The sequence below is a fragment of the Amblyomma maculatum genome, chromosome 11 (assembly GCF_055883805.1).
Source record: "Amblyomma maculatum isolate TAMU_Amacu chromosome 11, ASM5588380v1, whole genome shotgun sequence".
Taxonomy (NCBI): Eukaryota; Metazoa; Arthropoda; class Arachnida; order Ixodida; family Ixodidae; genus Amblyomma; species Amblyomma maculatum.
In genome coordinates this window covers 24,681,672-24,701,654 of record NC_139354.1, presented here as the reverse complement: position 1 = coordinate 24,701,654, position 19,983 = coordinate 24,681,672, and the positions used below count along the sequence as shown (strand labels likewise).

The 19,983-nt window shown below is 44.1% G+C and overlaps 1 protein-coding gene across 1 annotated transcript; it reads left to right on the top strand.

Annotated features, from left to right (window-relative positions):
- The first annotated feature begins 782 nt into the window (after positions 1-782).
- LOC146173178 (gastric triacylglycerol lipase-like) lies at positions 783-18,597 on the top strand. Its single transcript, XM_084585152.1, has 9 exons — positions 783-926; positions 5,689-5,890; positions 8,016-8,130; positions 9,504-9,654; positions 12,395-12,490; positions 13,437-13,589; positions 14,327-14,398; positions 15,355-15,423; positions 18,349-18,597. Exons 1-9 carry the CDS (start codon positions 783-785, stop codon positions 18,595-18,597), a joined length of 1,251 nt encoding a protein of 416 aa, XP_084441278.1.
- The last annotated feature ends 1,386 nt before the right edge of the window (positions 18,598-19,983 follow it).

Below are 19,983 nucleotides of genomic sequence, written 5' to 3'. Positions count from 1 at the left end.
TGTTTTACACTATGCAAGCCATAATTACAGAAACCTTTTTCGAGTCGTTCACGAGCTAAAAGTTGAGCTCTAGGTCAGGGGAAGACGCGTTCCCAGTGGAAATTGATGAGCATATGAAGTGTAAACAAGGGGACATTTCTTTTGGCTTTATTAAATTACACATGCTGCAAGAAAAATAAAACTATCTGATCTGTCGAACTCGCACCAGTTTTAGAAGCAGAATTTTTTAGTATCATCCTGGCGAGAAATGCCGACAGGACAGCAGATAGTGATCCCATATGTTCGGATTCTATATTTGGAGGAGGAAGGGAGGGACAATGAGATGATTCGCTTCAGAATGCGAGAGCATAGTTAGCGACACGCGCTTCTGCATTCGTGGCTAAGCCAGGAAGATAAAGAAGAGAGAACGAAAGAGTCCCTCGCAGCGCTTTTTGAGAAATGTTAATAAACCAGCTTGTGATTTCGGCGATAGTTTTCAGGGGAAGTCTATTAAGGCACTTCCTCTAGACCATTTGTCATTTCGCGCGCGTTAGACAGCGAAGATGCAAGGCCTTGGCCCTGGCTAGGGAGGTTCAGCTGTTCTCGCACCCTTTAAATCAATCCCGAAAACGAAAATATAACGAAAGCTTATCCACTGCGCCGGAACTGTGTGCGACGGTGATTGAGAGTCTCCGACCAGGAGGAGACAGAAAGCATGCGGTGACACCTTCCCCGCGGCGCGTACCAGGAATTGCTGTCCGGTCTGGGCCCGAGCGAGCTAAATCTGGAAACCGTGCACGGAGATGCCGCCGTCCGGTGTGCTTGTACAAGCCTCCCTCGTGTCCCTCCTGGCGCTGGCCGTCCAGCCGGTTGCGAATGTCAACTGGCTAGCTCCGAAGCCTTCTTCTAGCTTCTATACCGGTCGCGATCCTGACATCACGGACATTGTGAGTTTCGCGGTATTTCCCCATTGTTTACGCTTCGAGTTTTGCGTTTCTTAGATATTTCCGCGGATTGTTTTGTTTTGAACAAGAAACGGGCTGCGGGTTTGTAGCTAAAGCTGTTTTGAGGCAGCCTTCCACCGCCACGGACGTACTAAGGATGCAATTCGGTTTCTTGAGACACTTCGGAGCCTCACCCTATTTGTTTATCAATAAAAATGTTTACCGCCATCACTGCCAATCATGTGCGCAGCTCTTAGCCCCCCCCCTCCCCCCCCCCCCCCTTCTTTTTAATGGAGACTGGGGGGCCTCCAGTGAACGCAGCGCGTGCACAGCTGGTTAGTTAAGTTTCATTCGTTATCCCTCCTAGCTTGAATAGTCATGAAACGCTCAAACTTTTCATGACTATTCAGGCTATGAGGGAAGCCGTAATGGAGGGTTCCGGATGATTTCAACTACTCGAGGTTCTTAACTATGCACTGAGGGTGCACAATAAAGAGAGGTTGGATGTGAAGCTGAACACTGCCATACCCTCGAAAGTTATGCGCGTGTTTGTGTGTGGTTTTATTTATTTATTTATGGCGCTGAGTTGGCCACACGGCATAAAAGGTGGTGGTAGTGTCACAGAAATGTGTGGAGTGCAGCCACGTGCAAGAATTCACATAAACTGCGTGCATCTAGTATGGACATGTGTATGGTTTTAAAAGGGCTAAAAGAAAAGGCGCAGCCGCAGTATTGGTGTACAGGAAAGGAAAAGCGCAGTATATGTCACACTTGTAGCTGTGGACACCTGGACCGCACCGTAAGGGAAGGGAGGAAGCTGTGAGTGAGGATACATGAGCCGAAACATAAAAAAAAGAAAGGGCTGAGGACGGGTTGAAAATATCAGTTGTTAAAAAGAAAGCAGTGTTTGCTCTTACCCTGCTGATTTTAGCGCGTTTGAATGCAGTTGGTGTTTGGAAAAGTTCATTCTTTCTTGATATTGCCGTTGCGTGCTTCTTGGTTTTGAATATTCAAGTTTATCTTGACCGCAAGCGACAAAGGATGTTTTAAACTTTTCCACGAAAAAAATAGTACTTATTTGGAATAATCTGGAGCAGAAAGAGGCATACTAAGGACAAGTGCTCGAGAGCGCGCAGACAGTATTCGTATACTTTTGCAATACATCGCAATTCCTTGAATAAACTTTACTCACAGAGAGCTTGGCTGACGACGAGATGTCAAATGTTTCTAAACCGGTTGAAATGCTAAAGCTGAAAAAAAAATGAGCTGAGGGTCCTGCATATTTATTGGAAACCTGAAAAATTGCTTTGTTAGCGCTGAAGCGAGCAACATATGCTTCGCTCTCGAGGCTCTCACAGATCCATTTCAAGCCTCCGATGCTGAAACCGATCATCATCACCTCGATTTGAACCCGAGCCAAAGCAGCGCACATATTGCATCATTCCACGCTCTTCAGCTACGGTATCCAATGAACTCGCCCTACTCATTTCACTACACAGAGCGTAAACAAAGCCTCAATAGAAGGGGCACGAATACATCCCCGTCACACTTTTCCTCCCGCCCCAGTCCGCTGTTTGCGCACCTGCCTAGCGCTGGGCTCGTTTGACAACCTTGTCTATGTTCTGTGAGAAAGAAGCTTGAAACTCGGAAGCAGTTCAAACTTTTTCTTTTCAGTACGTGCTTGACAAAAATTACCCCAGAGTAGAACTTGGAGCGTTCCTCTGGGGCTCCTTTTGCACCGTCTGGCTGCAGTGATATCCATCGGACTATCGATTTCTCATCGAGTGCCGACTCAAGCAAGCTAAGCAACATTCTCTGCTGGAGGGGTATGGGTGCACGTTTTACCTTCTAACGCCTAGCGTTGCTCGGAAAGAGCGGCTGGGGTTTATTATATTGTTATACACTAGATTTGATATTTCTGTTGCCATTTGTTGGGAGACAATTTCCCTTCGAACTTCATAACACGAATACAAAGAGAGACGGTTACTTGCACTCGTTTATGTTAGAAAGGTCCGCAGGATGAGACCGGCTGACCTGGCTTCGTACGTGGATGACAAAGGTGAGAGAATGGACAGTCAGGTGGACACGCGGTATTTATGAATTTACAAACATATCATTTCAATCACTTCAAGAAAGAGCTGAACATTGTATCAGTAAACATAGTCTCGAAATTGTTTGCGAATGCACGAGCAGGCAGAAAAAAACAAACGGAGTGCCCCACTATGCGTTGGTTTCAAATGAACCTAATTCTGTTATGACATCATTAAAACAACGTTTTATTTCGACCAGCTTTTGTACGATATCCACGTCTCGAATTTCAGTTCAGGTAAAATAAAGCTATGTAAATTATGGTTAACATATACAATTTGTTCTTTTTCTATTTGAGCCGTGACAAATTTGGATCTTTGTACTCTAGCAATGACGAGGCATGCCCTTGTGAAAGGCATGATATCTTTTTTGATTTTCTTCTTTCTCCTCTCTTTTTGTTTTAAAGCTGATTATATATGCCGTTTCGTTTTTTTCCCCTACGTTCTGTGATAAGTTATGTTCGTCTGTCAGGTGCACATACACTCTCAGGCGTACACTTTTCATTCATGCATTTGTCATGGTGGCCTTCCTTAAAGTTGTTTTGCAACATCACCGGTCTGTCCAGCTCTGCGCACAAGCGATTCGACGCTTATGCTACCTGGATGAAAATACGTACATTGTGCGGAAAAACTTTATTTTCATTTTATGGTGTATTTGTGCACTGAAAGTTTGTGCCTAGTTTTCAGCTGTTTCGGTAATTTCACAAGATTTCTGACGTGTTAGAGTTAATCAGGTGTTCCAGATAAAAATAAGACATACCAAATGTGATATCAATTATAAGCGTGAAACCCACAATTGTGGGCGCTGCAAGAGACAAAATCGCGTCCAAACAACTCGAGGGGTTTTGCCATCTTTGGGGCCCACAATTGTGGGCGCTGCAAGAGACAAAATCGCGTCCAAACAACTCGAGGGGGTTTGCCATCTTTGGGGCTCAAGAAGTTATGAAACTATAGGAAGAACTTATACTCAGGGCTCCGCCGGGATGGCGCAGTGGTTACGGCGCTCGACTACTGTACTGTACCCAAGGTTGCGAGATCGAATCCCGGCTTCGGCGGCCGCTTTTCGTTGGAGGCGAAAAGCGAGGCGCCCGTGTGCTGTGCGATGTCAGTGCACGCTAAAAAACCCCAGGTGGTCGAAATTTCCGGAGTCCTCTAGTACGGCGTCTCTCATAGCCTGAGTCGCTCTGGGACGTTAAACCCTACAAAACAACTATACTTAGGCATGTTGATTGTTTGATGAGGAAGACACAGGAGCGAAAAAAAAAAAAAGAACGGTACACAAACGTAGAACGGAAACAGGAGGAGCGCTCGTCCTCTTCTCTATCTACGTTCATGTACTTTTTTTCCTATCACGTGTTTTCAGGCGCAAAACCAACTTTAGTGCTCGTCACACTCTCAAACTTCTCGCGAGACCACCGACTAAATGAATTGCCTGTTTTATGTTATCTTACCGATCCATGCCTTCGCAGCATCCAAACATGTCTCAGCCTGCACGTTACATTATGCTTCTGCTACACGTGGTGAATACAGTAATTTGCCAGTCGGAGGATACGAGAAGTTTCGGTAGTGACGTACCTGTACGCCAGCAGATCCGTCGACCCCAAAACTTACGTAATCGAGAAACTCACATTTACAGCCTTTGTAAAAAGTGTAGGGCCCAGGGGGTCTGCTTCTGAACCATGTGGTGGCGCTGTTTTAGTATTAGTGGAAGTCCTTCCCAATGATGAGGGTATGACCAAAAATCATCTTACCTTCCCAATGATGAGGATATGACAAAAAATCATCTTACCATGAAAGGATTTGGAACACTGAAAATGCATTTCAAGCTGACGAAGTGGCTCAGAAGCGAACCCATTGGACTCTACACTAAGGGCAAAGACTGTAGTTTGTCGTTGTAAAGCTGGAACAGGTGAGTTGGGGCGACAACGTTTTCTTATGATGAACCGCAATATAATTTGGCTTATGCAAACGAAAAAGAAATGAGAAGAAAAAAATTTGTTTTTAGCCTGAAGTATGGACATACGTGATTTTATATCTTTAATTGAAACTGAAAATAACGCATTGAAATAATTTTAGAACTACTTAAATTTATAACTAAATCTGCGTTTCAGACTTTTAATAATTAGTTTTCGTTTAAGATCGCACTACGTTTCACATAAAACTCTTTTCTTTGATCTTTGTACCTTCGCATTTTAGTCTTGTAACTTGTCAGTGTGACGTTTCTAGTTTTTTGTTGCATACCGCGAATTTTGTGCTTTTCCCGTTGTACTTGGTCTGACTGCATTTTCACGATTTATGTAAAACGTTTTGCATTTATCTTCAATTTTCTTTTCTTATCTTATGTAGAATTGTACATCGGTGGTATTAGAAATAAACAACGAATAATTAATCAAACAAATGATTATATCTATATTCTACATCATTTATCTCGACTGTTTTTGATAGAAGCGAGAGAGACGGTCAAAACCACAATCAGGTATCCGCACAAGCCACAGTGAGTGATCTCAGATATGTCGGAAGGGTGTTAATGTATTGTGCCCACTTGTATCGGAACCGAATAGCTTTCGTGGCGCGCCATTGACTTGTACAGCACGTTATATTCTGGCTACTGAATACGCTTTTGGAAGGACTAAGCAGAATTTTAGATTGAAACAATTTCCGGTGCTGATTTTTGTTAGAGGACGCTGATTACGAGAAAAGGCTACCCATTTGAGGTCCATCGCGTGGTGACGAGTGACGGATACGTGATAGAGCTGCACCGGATACCCCGGGGACGGAATTCACGGGGGAGGACTCGCTGCAAACCACCCGTTCTTCTCATGAGTGGGCTGACCGGAGACTCCTCCAATTGGGTGCTGGACTTCTCCGAGCAGTCACTGGGTAAGTCGAAAAGAATGCAGTGCGAATCAGTGTGCCGAATACGGAGGGAAAGATTGCGGTGCCGAATTTTAGTTTTAGATTCCTCAAACTCGAAGTCACTCAATCTATAGGCACGGGTTTTCACTACCAAGGACAACTTTGTAAAGATCTAGAGACCCAAGAAAGGAAAAAAAAGCAAAGTATGGTTCTGCTTACACATTCAAGGAGGGGGGAGGCGATGAAGGGTGGGTGTTCCTGGCCCTACGGGGCTGGAACTGGTAGGTCAACGCCGCTTGCGGCGAGGCTAGCCTGTCACCGAATCTTTATCTGTTGTTGGTCGTCATTGCATTCGCCACCGCTTAGGTGGTGGACGACGGCTGTTGCGGTGCGCGTCTTTCTCTCCCTCTTTTTCTTTCTTCTCTACTTTCTCCCTGCTGTCCGCACAAGGCAGCAGAAATGACTCAGCTACAGAGTCGGTAGCAGGCCTGGGCGTTTTCTTTTCCTTTTTCCTACAGCCACAACATTACACATTCAGGTAAGTGGGGAATATGCACCGTTACTACTTGGAATATCTTAAGGCTAGTACTTGTGAGTAAATGTGCATTTTTCAAGAGATCTGTGTTGAGTATTGTTGTTGTCATCCGCACGGACGCACTTCAAGCAGTACGTTTGCACCGACGTACCAGCCGTTGCTCAAAAATATGTCAAGACATTCATCATCTTGAGGAGCGCATCCCGCACTCAGTACGTATTCAGTAGGCCCCACGGAACTTTCTGCCTTCCCAAAGTCAAGCAGTTTCAGCGACCCTCCTCGATACCCAAGACTCATCATCACCACGGCTCCTTGATGCGGACGACGCTACCCTCCTGTTATAGAGAAAAGAACACCTCCGGCGCCGCACACATGCTCTTATCCCTTCATGTGCGGTAACCCTCCCCCGCGGTCTCACCCGTGCAGAGGAGGTTGAGCTTAGGAGGATAGGGGTCGGTGTGGCCCTCACACCAGCTGTCACTCGGATGTGGTCTCACTTCCGACACTTATTTCCCCACCCAGGGTGTTCGATATGTAAAGACGAAAATGTTGAAGCCGACATTCACCACCTGCTGTTGGTTTGCCCTGCACTGAAACCGACGCGAATCCGGCACTTGACGACAGCTAGCCTCTCAGCAAGCAATTCTGCCTCGTATCTCGCTTTTACACAGGGGACCACATCATCGTTCACTCCTGGACTTCATAAAATTAGACAACCTTTTTCCAGTCATTTAAACATTTCTTCATTCTTCATCTCATACCCTACGGATGCCCTGAGGATATAATTTTTTTTGTTAAAAAAAAGGGCTAATGTGCTTCAGCTGGGCGCGTGCTTTGAGACTAACAGCACGATGCCCAAGCTCAGTGTCCGAAAAGCTACACTCTATTTTAGCTTTAATGCCATTATCATCATTATCATTTATTGGACCCTTCAAGACCCTTGACAATGTATTTATTACATAGGGGGGTGGGGTGGAAGACGACATGCATGAAAAAGTACATAGAACACAGTGAGGATGTAGCAGCACATAGCAAGCAAAATGCAGTAAAATAAGTTAAATGAACAGAGACTGAAATAAATACAATACATGCAATGCAACGTAATCTAAAGAAAAATTATTTAAAGCAATCACAAAAATTTAATAAAATAAAGCAACCGACTTACAAATGGGTTGCTCAGGTACCCCAAGCATTGCATTTTGAAAGCAAATTGTGATCATTTTAATTTTCAAAGGGAGACAGCAAAAGTTCCTTAAATTTAATAGCATCACATTTAATCACTGTTGAGTCTGGTAGTTTACTGTTGGTAAAATGATTTATTGAAACCAGCGTGCTGCAGGGAGAATAAGGGATTGGCGCAGGTGTTGAAAGTGATAGTATAGCTTATGGAAGAGGCATAGTATTGACATTTTGCGGCCAAGAACTAATGTAGGAAGGTCGAGATCTTTGAGTACATGACGTCTAATCTCTATCCGAGAATTCAGGATGCAACAGCGCACCGTGAAAAGAACCTAGAGCGTACGTGGCGCTTTGAAGCAAAGTGCTTGCTCCCTTATTTCGTTTAAAGCGTTCAACTAGGTAACGCATAGCATTTACAACGTGGATAATTCGCAGGCTACGTTCTAGCCGACCACGGTTACGACGTCTGGCTGGGAAACGTCCGAGGAAACGCGTACGGCAAGCAACATCGGCGATTAAAGGTCCGCTCACCTGCATTCTGGAACTTCACGTGAGTCGTCGTTCGTTCAGTCACGAATTCACGGCTTTGTGGCAGTCCTGAAAGAGCGGTGAGGGTGAACGCAGACTGAACTGTCTATTTGAGCTACTTCGTACAGTTCTGGAGAGAGGTAGGCAGAAAATGCAGAGAATTGCTCTCAGTCATTCATTACAAGATTTGTTTTGCCCAGGAGAATAGCAAACCAATGCATTTTGGGAAATGGCCATTCGTCTACTTGCACAGGTATGTGCATCAAGGAGAAGCTTCAAAAAGGTTTGGCTTGGTTGGTTTGGTTTGTGAAGTTTAACGTCCCAAAGCAACTCTGGCTATGAGAGACGCCATAGTGGAGGACTCCAGAAATTTAGACCACCTGGGGTATTTTAACTAGCACTGACATCGCACAGCACACGGGCGTCTTGCTTTTCGCCTCCATCGAAAAGTGGCCGCCGAGGCCGCGATTTGATCCCGCGTCCTTGGGAACAGTAGTCGAGCGCCGTAACCATTGCGCCACCCCGGCGGGGTTTTGTGTTGACAGCAAACAAGAAGATTGCCCAAAACATCGCATGGCTTTTTCGGGTGCTCTTGCAAATGCAAAAAATAGGGATAATTTAAAGTTCTGATGGCCGTAAAACTGCTAGGACTTCAACATGGTGATTGTACTTACCCAGAAAGGGACAAAAATAAAGCTGCACAGAAAGCAACATGGTATAATAAATTTTAAAAACTAAACCTACAGCAGAGTTACCGCAGCCTTATATTTTGACACAGTTTTGTTTTATATCGCAGCTGATTCAACAAAGGGAGTGGAGTCATCCCCCCCCCCCCCTCCCCCATCTCCTTCTCCACTACGGCGTCTCTCATAGCCTGAGTTGCTTTGGGACGTTAAACCCCACAAACCAACCAACCAACCAACCAACCAACCTTTCCGTTTGCACCTTCATTACCCAGCCCTCAAAAATGGCAGCAGCAACCGATACTTACGAATATTAAATTATACGCATTATTTTCGCATTGAACCCGAGGAAGGCAATTGTTACTGAGCTGGTGAGCTCAGCTCTGTATTATACATCATATTTTGTTTCTTCTCAGGTTCCTGAAATCAATATTTTTCGGCATGTTCGTTGAGTTCACCTTTTGATGTTTCATGTTGGGCTAGGTCCTTGCATGTTGCAGAGACTATTTCTGAATTGCTGCTTGTGCGGATCGTGGTTCTAGTCGAGAGCGTTTTGCGCCATTTTGCCCGCGCTTTTCAGCATCTGTGGTGTTCGAGAGAAACGAAATGCTATTGACTGCCCAATTGCAGTATTGGAGCAAATGTCCGCTTTAGTGAGCTTCTAATGTTAATTCAAACAGCCTGCCAATAACAACGTGCTCACTATCCCCAGCTTCCACGAACATGCCACGCTGGACTTGCCGGCACAAATCGACTATGTGCTTCGTGCCACATGCTCGGAAAGCATTCCCTACGTTGGCGTCTCCCAAGGCACGCTAATAATGTTCAGCATGCTCTCCGAGAAGCCGGAATACAACTCCAAGGCGAGTGTTGAGATATTTTTTGGTTTCTGGGGGTGAGAAAGTGCAAGAAAGCTTTTTATAATGGTAACAATGAACTCAAAGAGACATTGAATTCTGGTAGAAATTGTCCTGCATCATAGAGTAGCGCGCTAAATTAACAAGGCGAGCACTCTTTCTGAAAGCGGAGCCTTTGTGAGGTTTGAGCCGCCAAAACAGAGAAAACATTACCGGCCAATTTCGTAAGCAAACATGCGTCAATATCGATCTTTGGATGCGATCCCGAGATGCTCAGCTAGACGGCTATTTACTTCAAGGTGGTGGCCAACTGTAACTCCCAATAAGGACGTCTTAAGCGACTGGAGAGCATACTTTTGGATCCAATTTTCTCTGCTGTAAATGTGCCTTTTTCCCAGGGAGAGCAATAAACATAACCAGAAGGAGAAGGTAAGAGAATTTAGGTGCTTTTACTCGTAAGAAGAACTTTCTCGCTGGAGTTTTCAGTGTCCCTTTAAGAGGTACAGCCACGTCCACTGCTAGCTATAACAAGGTCCCTGCTTTATAATTATCATTGCGTCCGACCCGGCCGCGCAATAAAGCTAAGTGGCAGGCCATGTGAAGCAGCACGTCCGGCTCCCTCTGTGCTTATATCGTTTTGCATCGATATGTGCCTGCGTCGGGCGCAATGTTGCTTTGAAAGCAGTGACCATGGTATAGCTAGAAGTGGATGACCCTGTACATCGAATTCGCCTCTCGAGTGTGGGCATGGTGACGCCATGATCGAAGGCGCTGGAAATGGCCTTGAATGCGACCGTTCCCGCTGGCCACGTGTGACCTATGGAAGCGCTGCGGAGCAATGCCTCCCATATTGATTGCATCGTGCGCCGCTAGGGGTTTGCGCATGCGCAGTTCAGTCATCCAATAGGTGGACTGGGTATTTTCTGAATATACCAACGCAGAGTAGGTAATCTTGTAGCATCACGTATGGTAGCCGAATTGGACTGAGAGCAAAGTTTGCGGCGAGGATTGAACGAGTGGTTACCAGTAAAAAAAATACTGTTGTTTTCGAGGGAAACGCATGCAGTACTGCGAGTTCGTGCTGGTTATGCCGCGAATTGTTCGTTCATTTACGGCTGACTAGTCAGCAATCGAAAATAGACGAAGTGGTGAAGAAAATACAGCAGTCATGAACCGCATGGAAATGGCATATTTCGAAGGACACCTCTTTGACACAAATCTTCTTACTCGCTGTTTTTTTGGCTGCTTGTTCCATTGACAAGACCTTCCTCTGATAGCAGAACCAGTGAGTTAGGCGCAGCTGTGAAGCATGAAGCTAGGTAGGAGGACGAGTCGTAGAGGCCCAGCTCCCTCATTAAAGGTGAAAATTGATGCAAACCTAAGCCTCAAGTTGAGTTGTGAACTGTTTACAGCCTATACATACATTTAGTCTATAATCGTTGTCTTGTTTCTTTTTTTGTGTTTGGGGTGAAATAGAATTTTTGGTCGATGAACGTTTGTTTTTATTGCTTCCGCGTAGCATTTCGGCCTTCAAACTCCCGTTCACTAACTGATAACTTATTCGACATAAGAAAAATGAAGTTATATTTATGCTCGTTGCATTACGATCTTCATGTTTCGCATTTTACAGAGAATTGAGCTGTTTTTCTCTGTGCTTCTCCGCATATTTTTCTGTGCAATTTTGTTTTTGTTTTAGCTCGTCAGAGTAGTATTTGTTAATGTTCTCAGGTTCTTTGCAAGATGTATCTAATACGCTTTATATGTTGTTTTTCCGACACTCTCAATTGTACGTGTTACTGTGTTGCTCTCGTGCCATCTTAATTTTTTATTTTGTCTGTATGATCACACAGAATTCAAGCTGCTTAATTGTAGATCTTCGTTTCGAGTCCAGTGCCATCATGTGTATGTAAAGGTAAATTTTTCTAAATTCAGTTCACTATGCTGGATAACCAATAAAACTAGAAGCCACTAAAACGAATTACCCAAAGATATTGCCGACATTTCCATTGTCCAAGCATTTATTGTGTATTTGAAGAAAATACGCGTGTGTGAAGTTGGTGTATTATTCTCGTATTGTTTTAGTTTTAGCCCTACAAGCCTTGCTTCTGTGTATTTAGTTCTGACTGCCATCGTTAGGGTTCTCCTAATGTACTCACTTGTTTCTTTGCGCTCCCTCCCCTTTCTTTGAGGTAAACCCCTACGCAGTATATTTAAATAAAAAGAGCTAAAGAGCTATCAATGTGAACATCACCAGTACAGTCGTCTTTGGCCTTAGCAGCCTAGCGAGGAAACTGTAGGGGGGGGGGGGGGATACTAGTTTCAGCTACAGAGCCAGTAGCAGGACCGTGCATTTTCTTTTCCTTCTTACAGCCAAAATAACAACAGCTCAGTTTAATCTGGGTTTTGGGGAAATCAAGGTGAAGAATACATTTGAGCGAACAGCACGAAATTGTGGACATCCATACTTAATTAGGTCAAGGTCATTTGAGGGGTAAATTTGGTGTCACACAAAAACCTGCTATACCTAGCGTAGTGAAGGTTTCGGAGGGCTTTCGATATGCTTAGTGTATGAAGAACCAGAATGGCATTGCGTCACACAAATCTTCCCGCGCAGCTTGTGAGAGTGTACTTAAAGGAAAGCATAGTCAGATATATTTAGTGGTGCATGAATAGGCGCGCCTTAGCTGTGTCATTATGCGCAAATATTCCAGATGCGTTTACTTTCTTTCCTTCAAATCGTGCGCAGGTCAAGGCGTTCGCAGCGTTAGCCCCATTCAACAAGCTGACAGGTGTGGACATCCCCGCAATGAGCATTGCTGCACCCTATGCGGACAAATACCTGGTACGCGCGAATGAAGTTGTCGGGTTCAGTATGTTTTTACTCCATGCATGCATCGTCCGAGATAACTGCTTTCAGGTACGAAAGAACCGACAGGTCTTTTATGGGAAGAGGCAGACGGAAGTGCTTCATGGCTTAGCACTACTATATTAAGTAATCCAGTCGATATTGTTCTATGCGTATCCAGACGAAAGCCTAGATCTCAAGGCCATTCCTAGCCATTTATACTACTCACCTTCAGATGAAGTCACGAAACTTAGAACTTAGTGCAACGTTTCTTAAGATAGCGCAGAAAGGAGTAAATTTATTTCCTAGTTTTTTGCTAGACGCATTAAAGGCTCATAAATTTTATTTGATTGACATTTTAGCTGGAAGTAAACTCTGAATGTTTATAGAGAAATCAACCGCGAGATCCATATTTTCTGCCTGGTATTTCTATTTAAAAGGTTAAAATACCAGCCCTTAGAAGCAGCCAATACATTTCACCTTGCATCATTTTAAGGGAAGGGAAAGATTAAGCTTGCCGAAGGTGCAGTTGTCAGCACGTCTGTCTAGAGCGCTGGAGTGGTGTGCGGTGGAGCAAAGAAAGTAAAATCTCGGCACACTTATCCTATAACCGGTACAATGCAGTTGTCAGGGCAAATGTGTATGCCTATGCGCTTCGCTCTAGCACCGTCATTATCTCTACAACGAGGCTACCTGATCAAAAATTTCACTTTCTTTGTGCGACAGGCCGGTTTTCAAGCGCTCTAGACAGGCTTGCTGACGACGGTACGAAAATGCCTTTATCTGACATTACTGTTCTAGCATTAAAAAGTGTAGCTAATAGGCCTTCTAGATTTACAATGAATACTAGAGGTGGGCGAGAACAAATCAAGAAATGCATGTGGTGCGATGAAAACATCACTCTTCTTTTTTTTCCCCACTTTTATTACGACGTAATGGGCAGACCAGCGCATATCAGGCGTTTCTGTTCGAGGTTCTGCAGCGAGGTGCATTCTACATGCCGTTGGCGCAAAAGTTCTGCGGCCTGCCGACGCGAGCTCTGTGCGCTCTTGTCGGTGATGGCGTCGGAAACTTGGGAAGCAAGTACATAAACCAGGTGAGAAGGAGCAGCCACTTAGACACTCCGTGAAAAACAAAATATCGGGTGGTTAGCGTGTCACTCATGGTTAGGAATTCGCCAGTGTGCGGGCCCTTATTTCTTGATGGATTCGTGTTGTTGAAAGGAGTTTATTTGCACAAACGACAATTTAGCTTCTTTATTATTCTGCTGCGGTGTTTCGAATTTAACGCCGTTTTGTGTGTCTTCCTCCATACTCTTCAGTGCTCTCGTACAATGAGCTTTGTAGAGAACATCATACCTCCCAAAAAACAATGGTAAACCTCCGCGATGTTGCTTTTGGACTACAATGCCGTGGCTTAGCTCACATTAATATTTTACAGGGAAGAAGTACTGAGCTATTCTTCGTGACTCTCGCCAGGCGTTGAACATTGCTGAGATCGACGGTAGAACTACAAGCATTTTTGGCTAGGGAAAAAAGCTATTCAAAGCCTGCGCCTATGCTCAGGTTTTCTTCGTAAAATAATTTTAATTATAGAGACGCAATATGCGGCTGTGAATTATAAAAATAAATTTTCGCACTTGCATATCGTAAATAGTGACGGGTTCGAGGTTACGTTTGTAGATCGATTGCACGCATTCAATGGGATGTTTTGAAAAAAAGTCACATTGAAGTAAATCAATTTTCTGAACGCCTGCAAGCAATATTGTACATCGCACTCTACCCGTTCCTATCTTTCAAGTCTCGCGCTGCTTTTTTTTCCTATTACCTGCAGTCTAGGATACCCGTCTACCTGCACTTCGTACCGGGAGGAACGTCCGCGAAGAACATGTTTCATTACGCTCAGGTAGGTTCGCTCGATCGTAGCGTTGCCATATATCACATTTAACCTTTTTGCATCCTTAAAGGTGTAAAGCTGTCCCTAGACAAACACCCTATGAGTAGAGTAGCACTGTTTCACCGTGGAACATATTTTGTTGTGAAAATCTCATTTGTTTGGCGTGGAAAACGGATGCTGTGTTTTGTTGCGGCAGCCCTCATAAGGCTCAGGACACTGCTGCAGTGGCTTTTTGCTTTCCAGAGTGCATTTCTCTTTTTCGCTTTTTCTTATATGTCCTTCTTCCACTTTACACAACGCAGGGTAGCCGATTGGAAACCCCTGATTGCTAATCGCCGGGCTTTACCCTCTGCCTTGCCGGTTTTCACGTATGTTAGCCCGGAAACACTCGAGCATCCTTTTTGCACCCAAAGGTGTAAAAATCTTTTGAGTGTAAATAGCAAAGAAGAAATATGCCAGTTGTCATCACGGTTCGAACGATACCGGGGGTGACAATAGTCACCCGGCTGTACTAATAATTTTACCGTGATTGCGTTAAAGGGCACGTTACGTTGAATATCAGGCGTCGGCGTCACTGCTGGCGCTGTGAGCGACACATCACGGGTAAGGCACTGACAGGTGGTAGCTGGAAGGTGACATGGCGGAGCACTGATTCTCCGATGGTTCACGCTTCCTAATGAGGCTGCATGATATCAGAAAGTTGGGAGGAACTGTCTACACGCGTTGCTCATTTGGAGTGGGAAGGTGGAATAATAATCAACATTTCAGTGTTCTGGGATGCCGAGTTGGACATGCTATTCCTATAGGCATTTTCACTTGGCTTGGTTAAAGTGCAGATTTATATGTTATGTGGTTAGCTTACGCTATCGCGTTCTACTGCTAAAGGCGGAGCTTTGTTGTTCCCATATATATATATATATATATATATATATATATATATATATATATATATATATTTGTTCCAGCTAGTCACTTCTGGAAGGCCTCAGAAGTTTGACTATGGGCCTGAAAGGAACAAGGTTGTCTACGGACAGGTGAGGGGATATTTTTAGTGCTAATTTCTTTCTGGTAAGCTGTACACAAAGAATGCTTAGATAATATAAACATTTGTCTTTTGTAAATGCTAGTCACCAGGCGGTACGACGCGAATGCTTATATATAAACAAAGGACATGACATGGTGTGGTATCTAAGAGACGCAGTAGTGGAACATTCAGGAATAATTCTATCATCTTGGGCTTCTACATGAGAACTGATATTGTACAGTAAGCGGGCTCCTTTCGTATCGTCTTAATCGACTCGAAACCCCGAAGCCTGGCCTAAAGCCACGTCCTCGATCTCAGAAGTGCGAAAGTCACTGAGCCATTGAGGTGTGTTAACGAAAAAAAAAACGAATATTGTAGGAAACAACTGTGCAGGTTTATCCCGGTTAGACCTAGCTACCAGAGCGTAAGCTCTTGCTGTTAAGTATAGTGGAGGCTTAATCCTATGCAAACCTCGCTGTAACGAGTACACGGGTTCGAACTCGCATCCGGACTTGAGGAGTATACGGTCCGATCTGATGCTGTTTTTGTGTGCAAAAGAACTGCTCGCGGACTAGTTGAATCACCAGAAAAACCAATAAGCATTTGTTCGACCTTTTGGGGCATCTAAATCCTTGATACGATGATTGCTGGGTAGTCACTGGTAGTGCTATGTACGAGGAAGACAGGAAAATGGTCAGTGGCGTTGGCAAGAACTTTGGCGATAGGCCCGTTTCTGCGGCTAAAGGTCAAACGCTCGAATGAATGACCTTAGAAGTCGAAGTGCGAAGAGTAGAACTAAGCTCTAAACTTACCACATTCACCTGCTGTCAGGTGAGGAAGGTGACAGAGTCTACATTTACTACGTAAAACTAAGATCTGCATTTGCCAGTGAGCGCGGAAAACATGGTTGAATGCACAGTGTGTGAAGAGAACACAGGGCAAGGAAGCATGCTGTAGTTTGAGATGGAGGAAGGCACGAAACACGCGAGAGTGGATTTTGACATGGAGTATTAGAGCAAAAAATGGGGAGGATGATTAAATGTAGATAATGCTTGGTCGCAAAAACTACCGCAATATAGCAACCATTAAAACTTTTATAAGTTAGCAAATTTTCAGTCTATCTCAAATATCAAATATCGCAGTTCACATTCAAGACAACATTATCATAGTATTCCCGCATACATTATTTCTTGCATGACTGATTCTGCAGTGAGACAGTTTCTGCTTTTAATATTAATATATACATGGTGTGTGACTGCACTAGGAAAGACAAAAGTGCAACCGACGCCAGCAGGAAATGGAAGACAGTTTCTGCTTTTAATATTAATATATACATGGTGTGTGACTGCACTAGGAAAGACAAAAGTGCAACCGACGCCAGCAGGAAATGGAACATGGTTCTGAGATCAAAGTGCGAATGTTGAGCCTGACGGGTGTGAGAAGCTTGTTTCAGAATGTTTCTGTGGTGGACTTTTGAGCTAACAAACTGGGGCTCCAATTCCTCAGAATCATGATGCCAAAGCATTTATATATGATGAATGGTATTGCGTTCTGAGCTTATCACAGTGGGATAAGCTTACTTAGAAACTAAATGCGTGGCTTGTTGAGGGAAAGAGAGAGAGACAGACAGAAAAACGTTTTTAGGAAGGGAGAACATGAAATTACAACAGATGTAAACCCATCCTTCTACTCTTACTCTTCCGGAAGTGATGTCTGACGTAGAAAAATATCACACACAAATAATTGTTGTCGGGTAGGTTATGGCTTGACGGAGTTAATGCAGAGAGAAGTAGTCAGATGAGTCTAAACTAGGTATATTCTTTCGCGGTTGTTGGATTTGCGCTTACATCGGAGGCAGGATATCTATTCTGACTGTACATGCACATGTCTTCTGATCCTTTTGTAAGGGACGTCACAAAGGGACTGAATAAGGTAGAAATTATTATGGCTAACAATCCTAAGATAGTCTTTTCTTTTTTTTTTTTTTTTTTTTTTTTTTGCAGGGGCACGTGCCTCCGCTCTGCGCAGGGCAGATGAATATCGGGATTGGATAGGGGGGTGGAAGTTGTAGGTGGCTGGGTGGGTGACGTTTTCAGGGGATATATTTCATATCAAGAGGACTCGAAAAATTGTTACACGCCGGTGTCTTTTTTGAAGAAAGCATGCTCCCCCAGGCACATATTCTACATTGTACAACTGAAGCAGCCGCCCTACTCTTGCGAAGATAGCTCTGAGTATTGTAACCGAGTCTTATGCAGAGAACCAGAGCCAGTGCTACTGCTGAGGCCAAGCGATTCCTGAACAAAGGACTGCCGACCATTGATCCTCCCTAACTCACTACCCCTAGTTCACAATTTTCCCCTGTAATGTTTATCAATCAATCAATCAATCAATCAATCAATCAATCAATCAATCAATCAATCAATCAATCAATCAATCAATCAATCAATCAATCAATCAATCAATCAATCAATCAATCAATCAATCAATCAATCAATCAATCAATCAATCAATCAATCAATCAATCAATCAACTAACACAATGTTAAAACACGTTGGCTCTGTTTTCGCCAGTACACTCATTAGAAAGGGATGCTAGAGATTTTCAGTCTTCTGTCCTTCGTGTTTCTTTCGTCCCGACAGCCTTATGTGAGAATACCTTTCCACCGTTACACTTGTTCTGTAGAAAGAACCGTATCTGGAGATCTAAACCTTTCAAGTCAAGATATATTCCCTTCGAAGGCTACGCGAGTGCGCAAGTTTCGTATTTCATATAATTACATATTTAAAATAGAATAATCAGTAAGCTACTCAGGATCTGGCAGCGAGGCACCATTTATGCTAATGAGGTGTACGGCCGCGGCCAGGTAATTCAACGTGGTAAGCAATGATGCCGGCTTGGTACAGGTTTTTATCAACATATCTGCCTTTTGCAGCCTGAACCGCCAGAGTACCAGTTGAAAAACCTTAAAACGGGCGTAGGCCTTTTTTGGAGCCGTGGCGATCACGTAATCACACCGCCCAACGTCCGGGAGCTGATCCAAAGCCTGGGAACACGCCTCAAGTTTAACCACTACATCGACGACCCCGACTACACGCACGTGAACTTTCTCGTTTCCCTCAACAACCCGGATGTCCTGTTCAAGGGTGTGATTTCGTTCTTGGACTCTTCGACTGACCAATAATGATTGCGGATTTTATGGCGAAATAAAAATTAGTACATATAAAGCGCAGTGCCTGTGTCATCAGAGTCAATTAAAGATATCTGGAACATACAGAAAAGGGTAATACTGCTCACAACCGCCAGATTTCCCATCTGGCCTCATAGCTCACAAATTAAACGGGCCCAATATTGTTTAGTGCGTAGTGTTGTAAGCAGCTAGATTTCTTCTCTACTTCTAAATGCCTTAATTAACTGCAAAGCAGAAGATTCGAAAAAAAGAGAAAATTCAACGGTTTAATGACGCCTGAATAAAATGGCGTTAATAAGAAACAGAGCTGTAATCCCAGGCAAAGGACATTGGAACCGCAAGAGGACAATCATCCACTGTGCCATGGTGCCTAGCGCACGTTTCTTTCTGGAGCTCTCATTTTCATAGCACAATATCAATGACTTCATCACAGGTACTGACGGGGATGTCTGCCACAGTATAGGTTTTCCGCTTTTCAATTCTTCTTATGAGGAGAAGCAGAAAGAATGGCGGCGAAGTTTACCAGCGCATCAAATCAGGATGCGGCATCGTTGTTCGTTTTTTTTAAAGTGGATTTCCACCGCTTATGTAACATCCCCTGAAGTTGTCGCTTTTAGGGAAATAAAATTGAAACAAATGAATTTGATGAGGAATTGGTGGTTGGGGGTATTAGGGTGAAAATAAAAAGGGAGCAAAGGGGAAATATTTAAACAAATACCGTGTGCAAAGTCACTTTCTAAATGAAAGCCCAATGCTCACATCGAAATGAGCAGTGCCACAGAAACCTCTGCCTGTGATCACCACGGCCACTATCTCCTTCAGAGGGCGCAGTCAAGGCGTTCCAATTCATGGCAAAGAGGCCATGGTTAGTTGCTGTATATATATGATGGATAGTCACAAAGAATATGTGTCGCAGGCTCGTCTCGCACATAGATGACACTTGCAGGACTATCACGCATAGCGATAACAAAAAAGGCAGATATTTGTAAATGTGAAGATGAGCCATTGGCGATAAAGGAAAGTTGCTTCACGTCTTGATAGGTCGGGTGGAAATCGGATCTAAATGACGGGTTCCAGGTAGAGTAGACGTGGATTTAAAACCTGACTGTCCTTCCACCCAGCTCCTGCCTCCGAGGCAGATACCGCATATTTGCTCTGGACGTGCTCCTTTTTACAAGGTCTTCCGGCACAAACACCTGCTCTGATGTGGGACACGTTCAGGATGACCGCCGGATGTGGACGCCTTGATATTAGGTCCTTATCAGCGGCTCTTACTAGATTCCTTACGAGAATCAGGCCTCTACTTATACCTGTAGACAACACTTTTATGCTGCAATGCCCGCTACGACAATAAAAAAGTGAAAATAGACGACTTCAGAG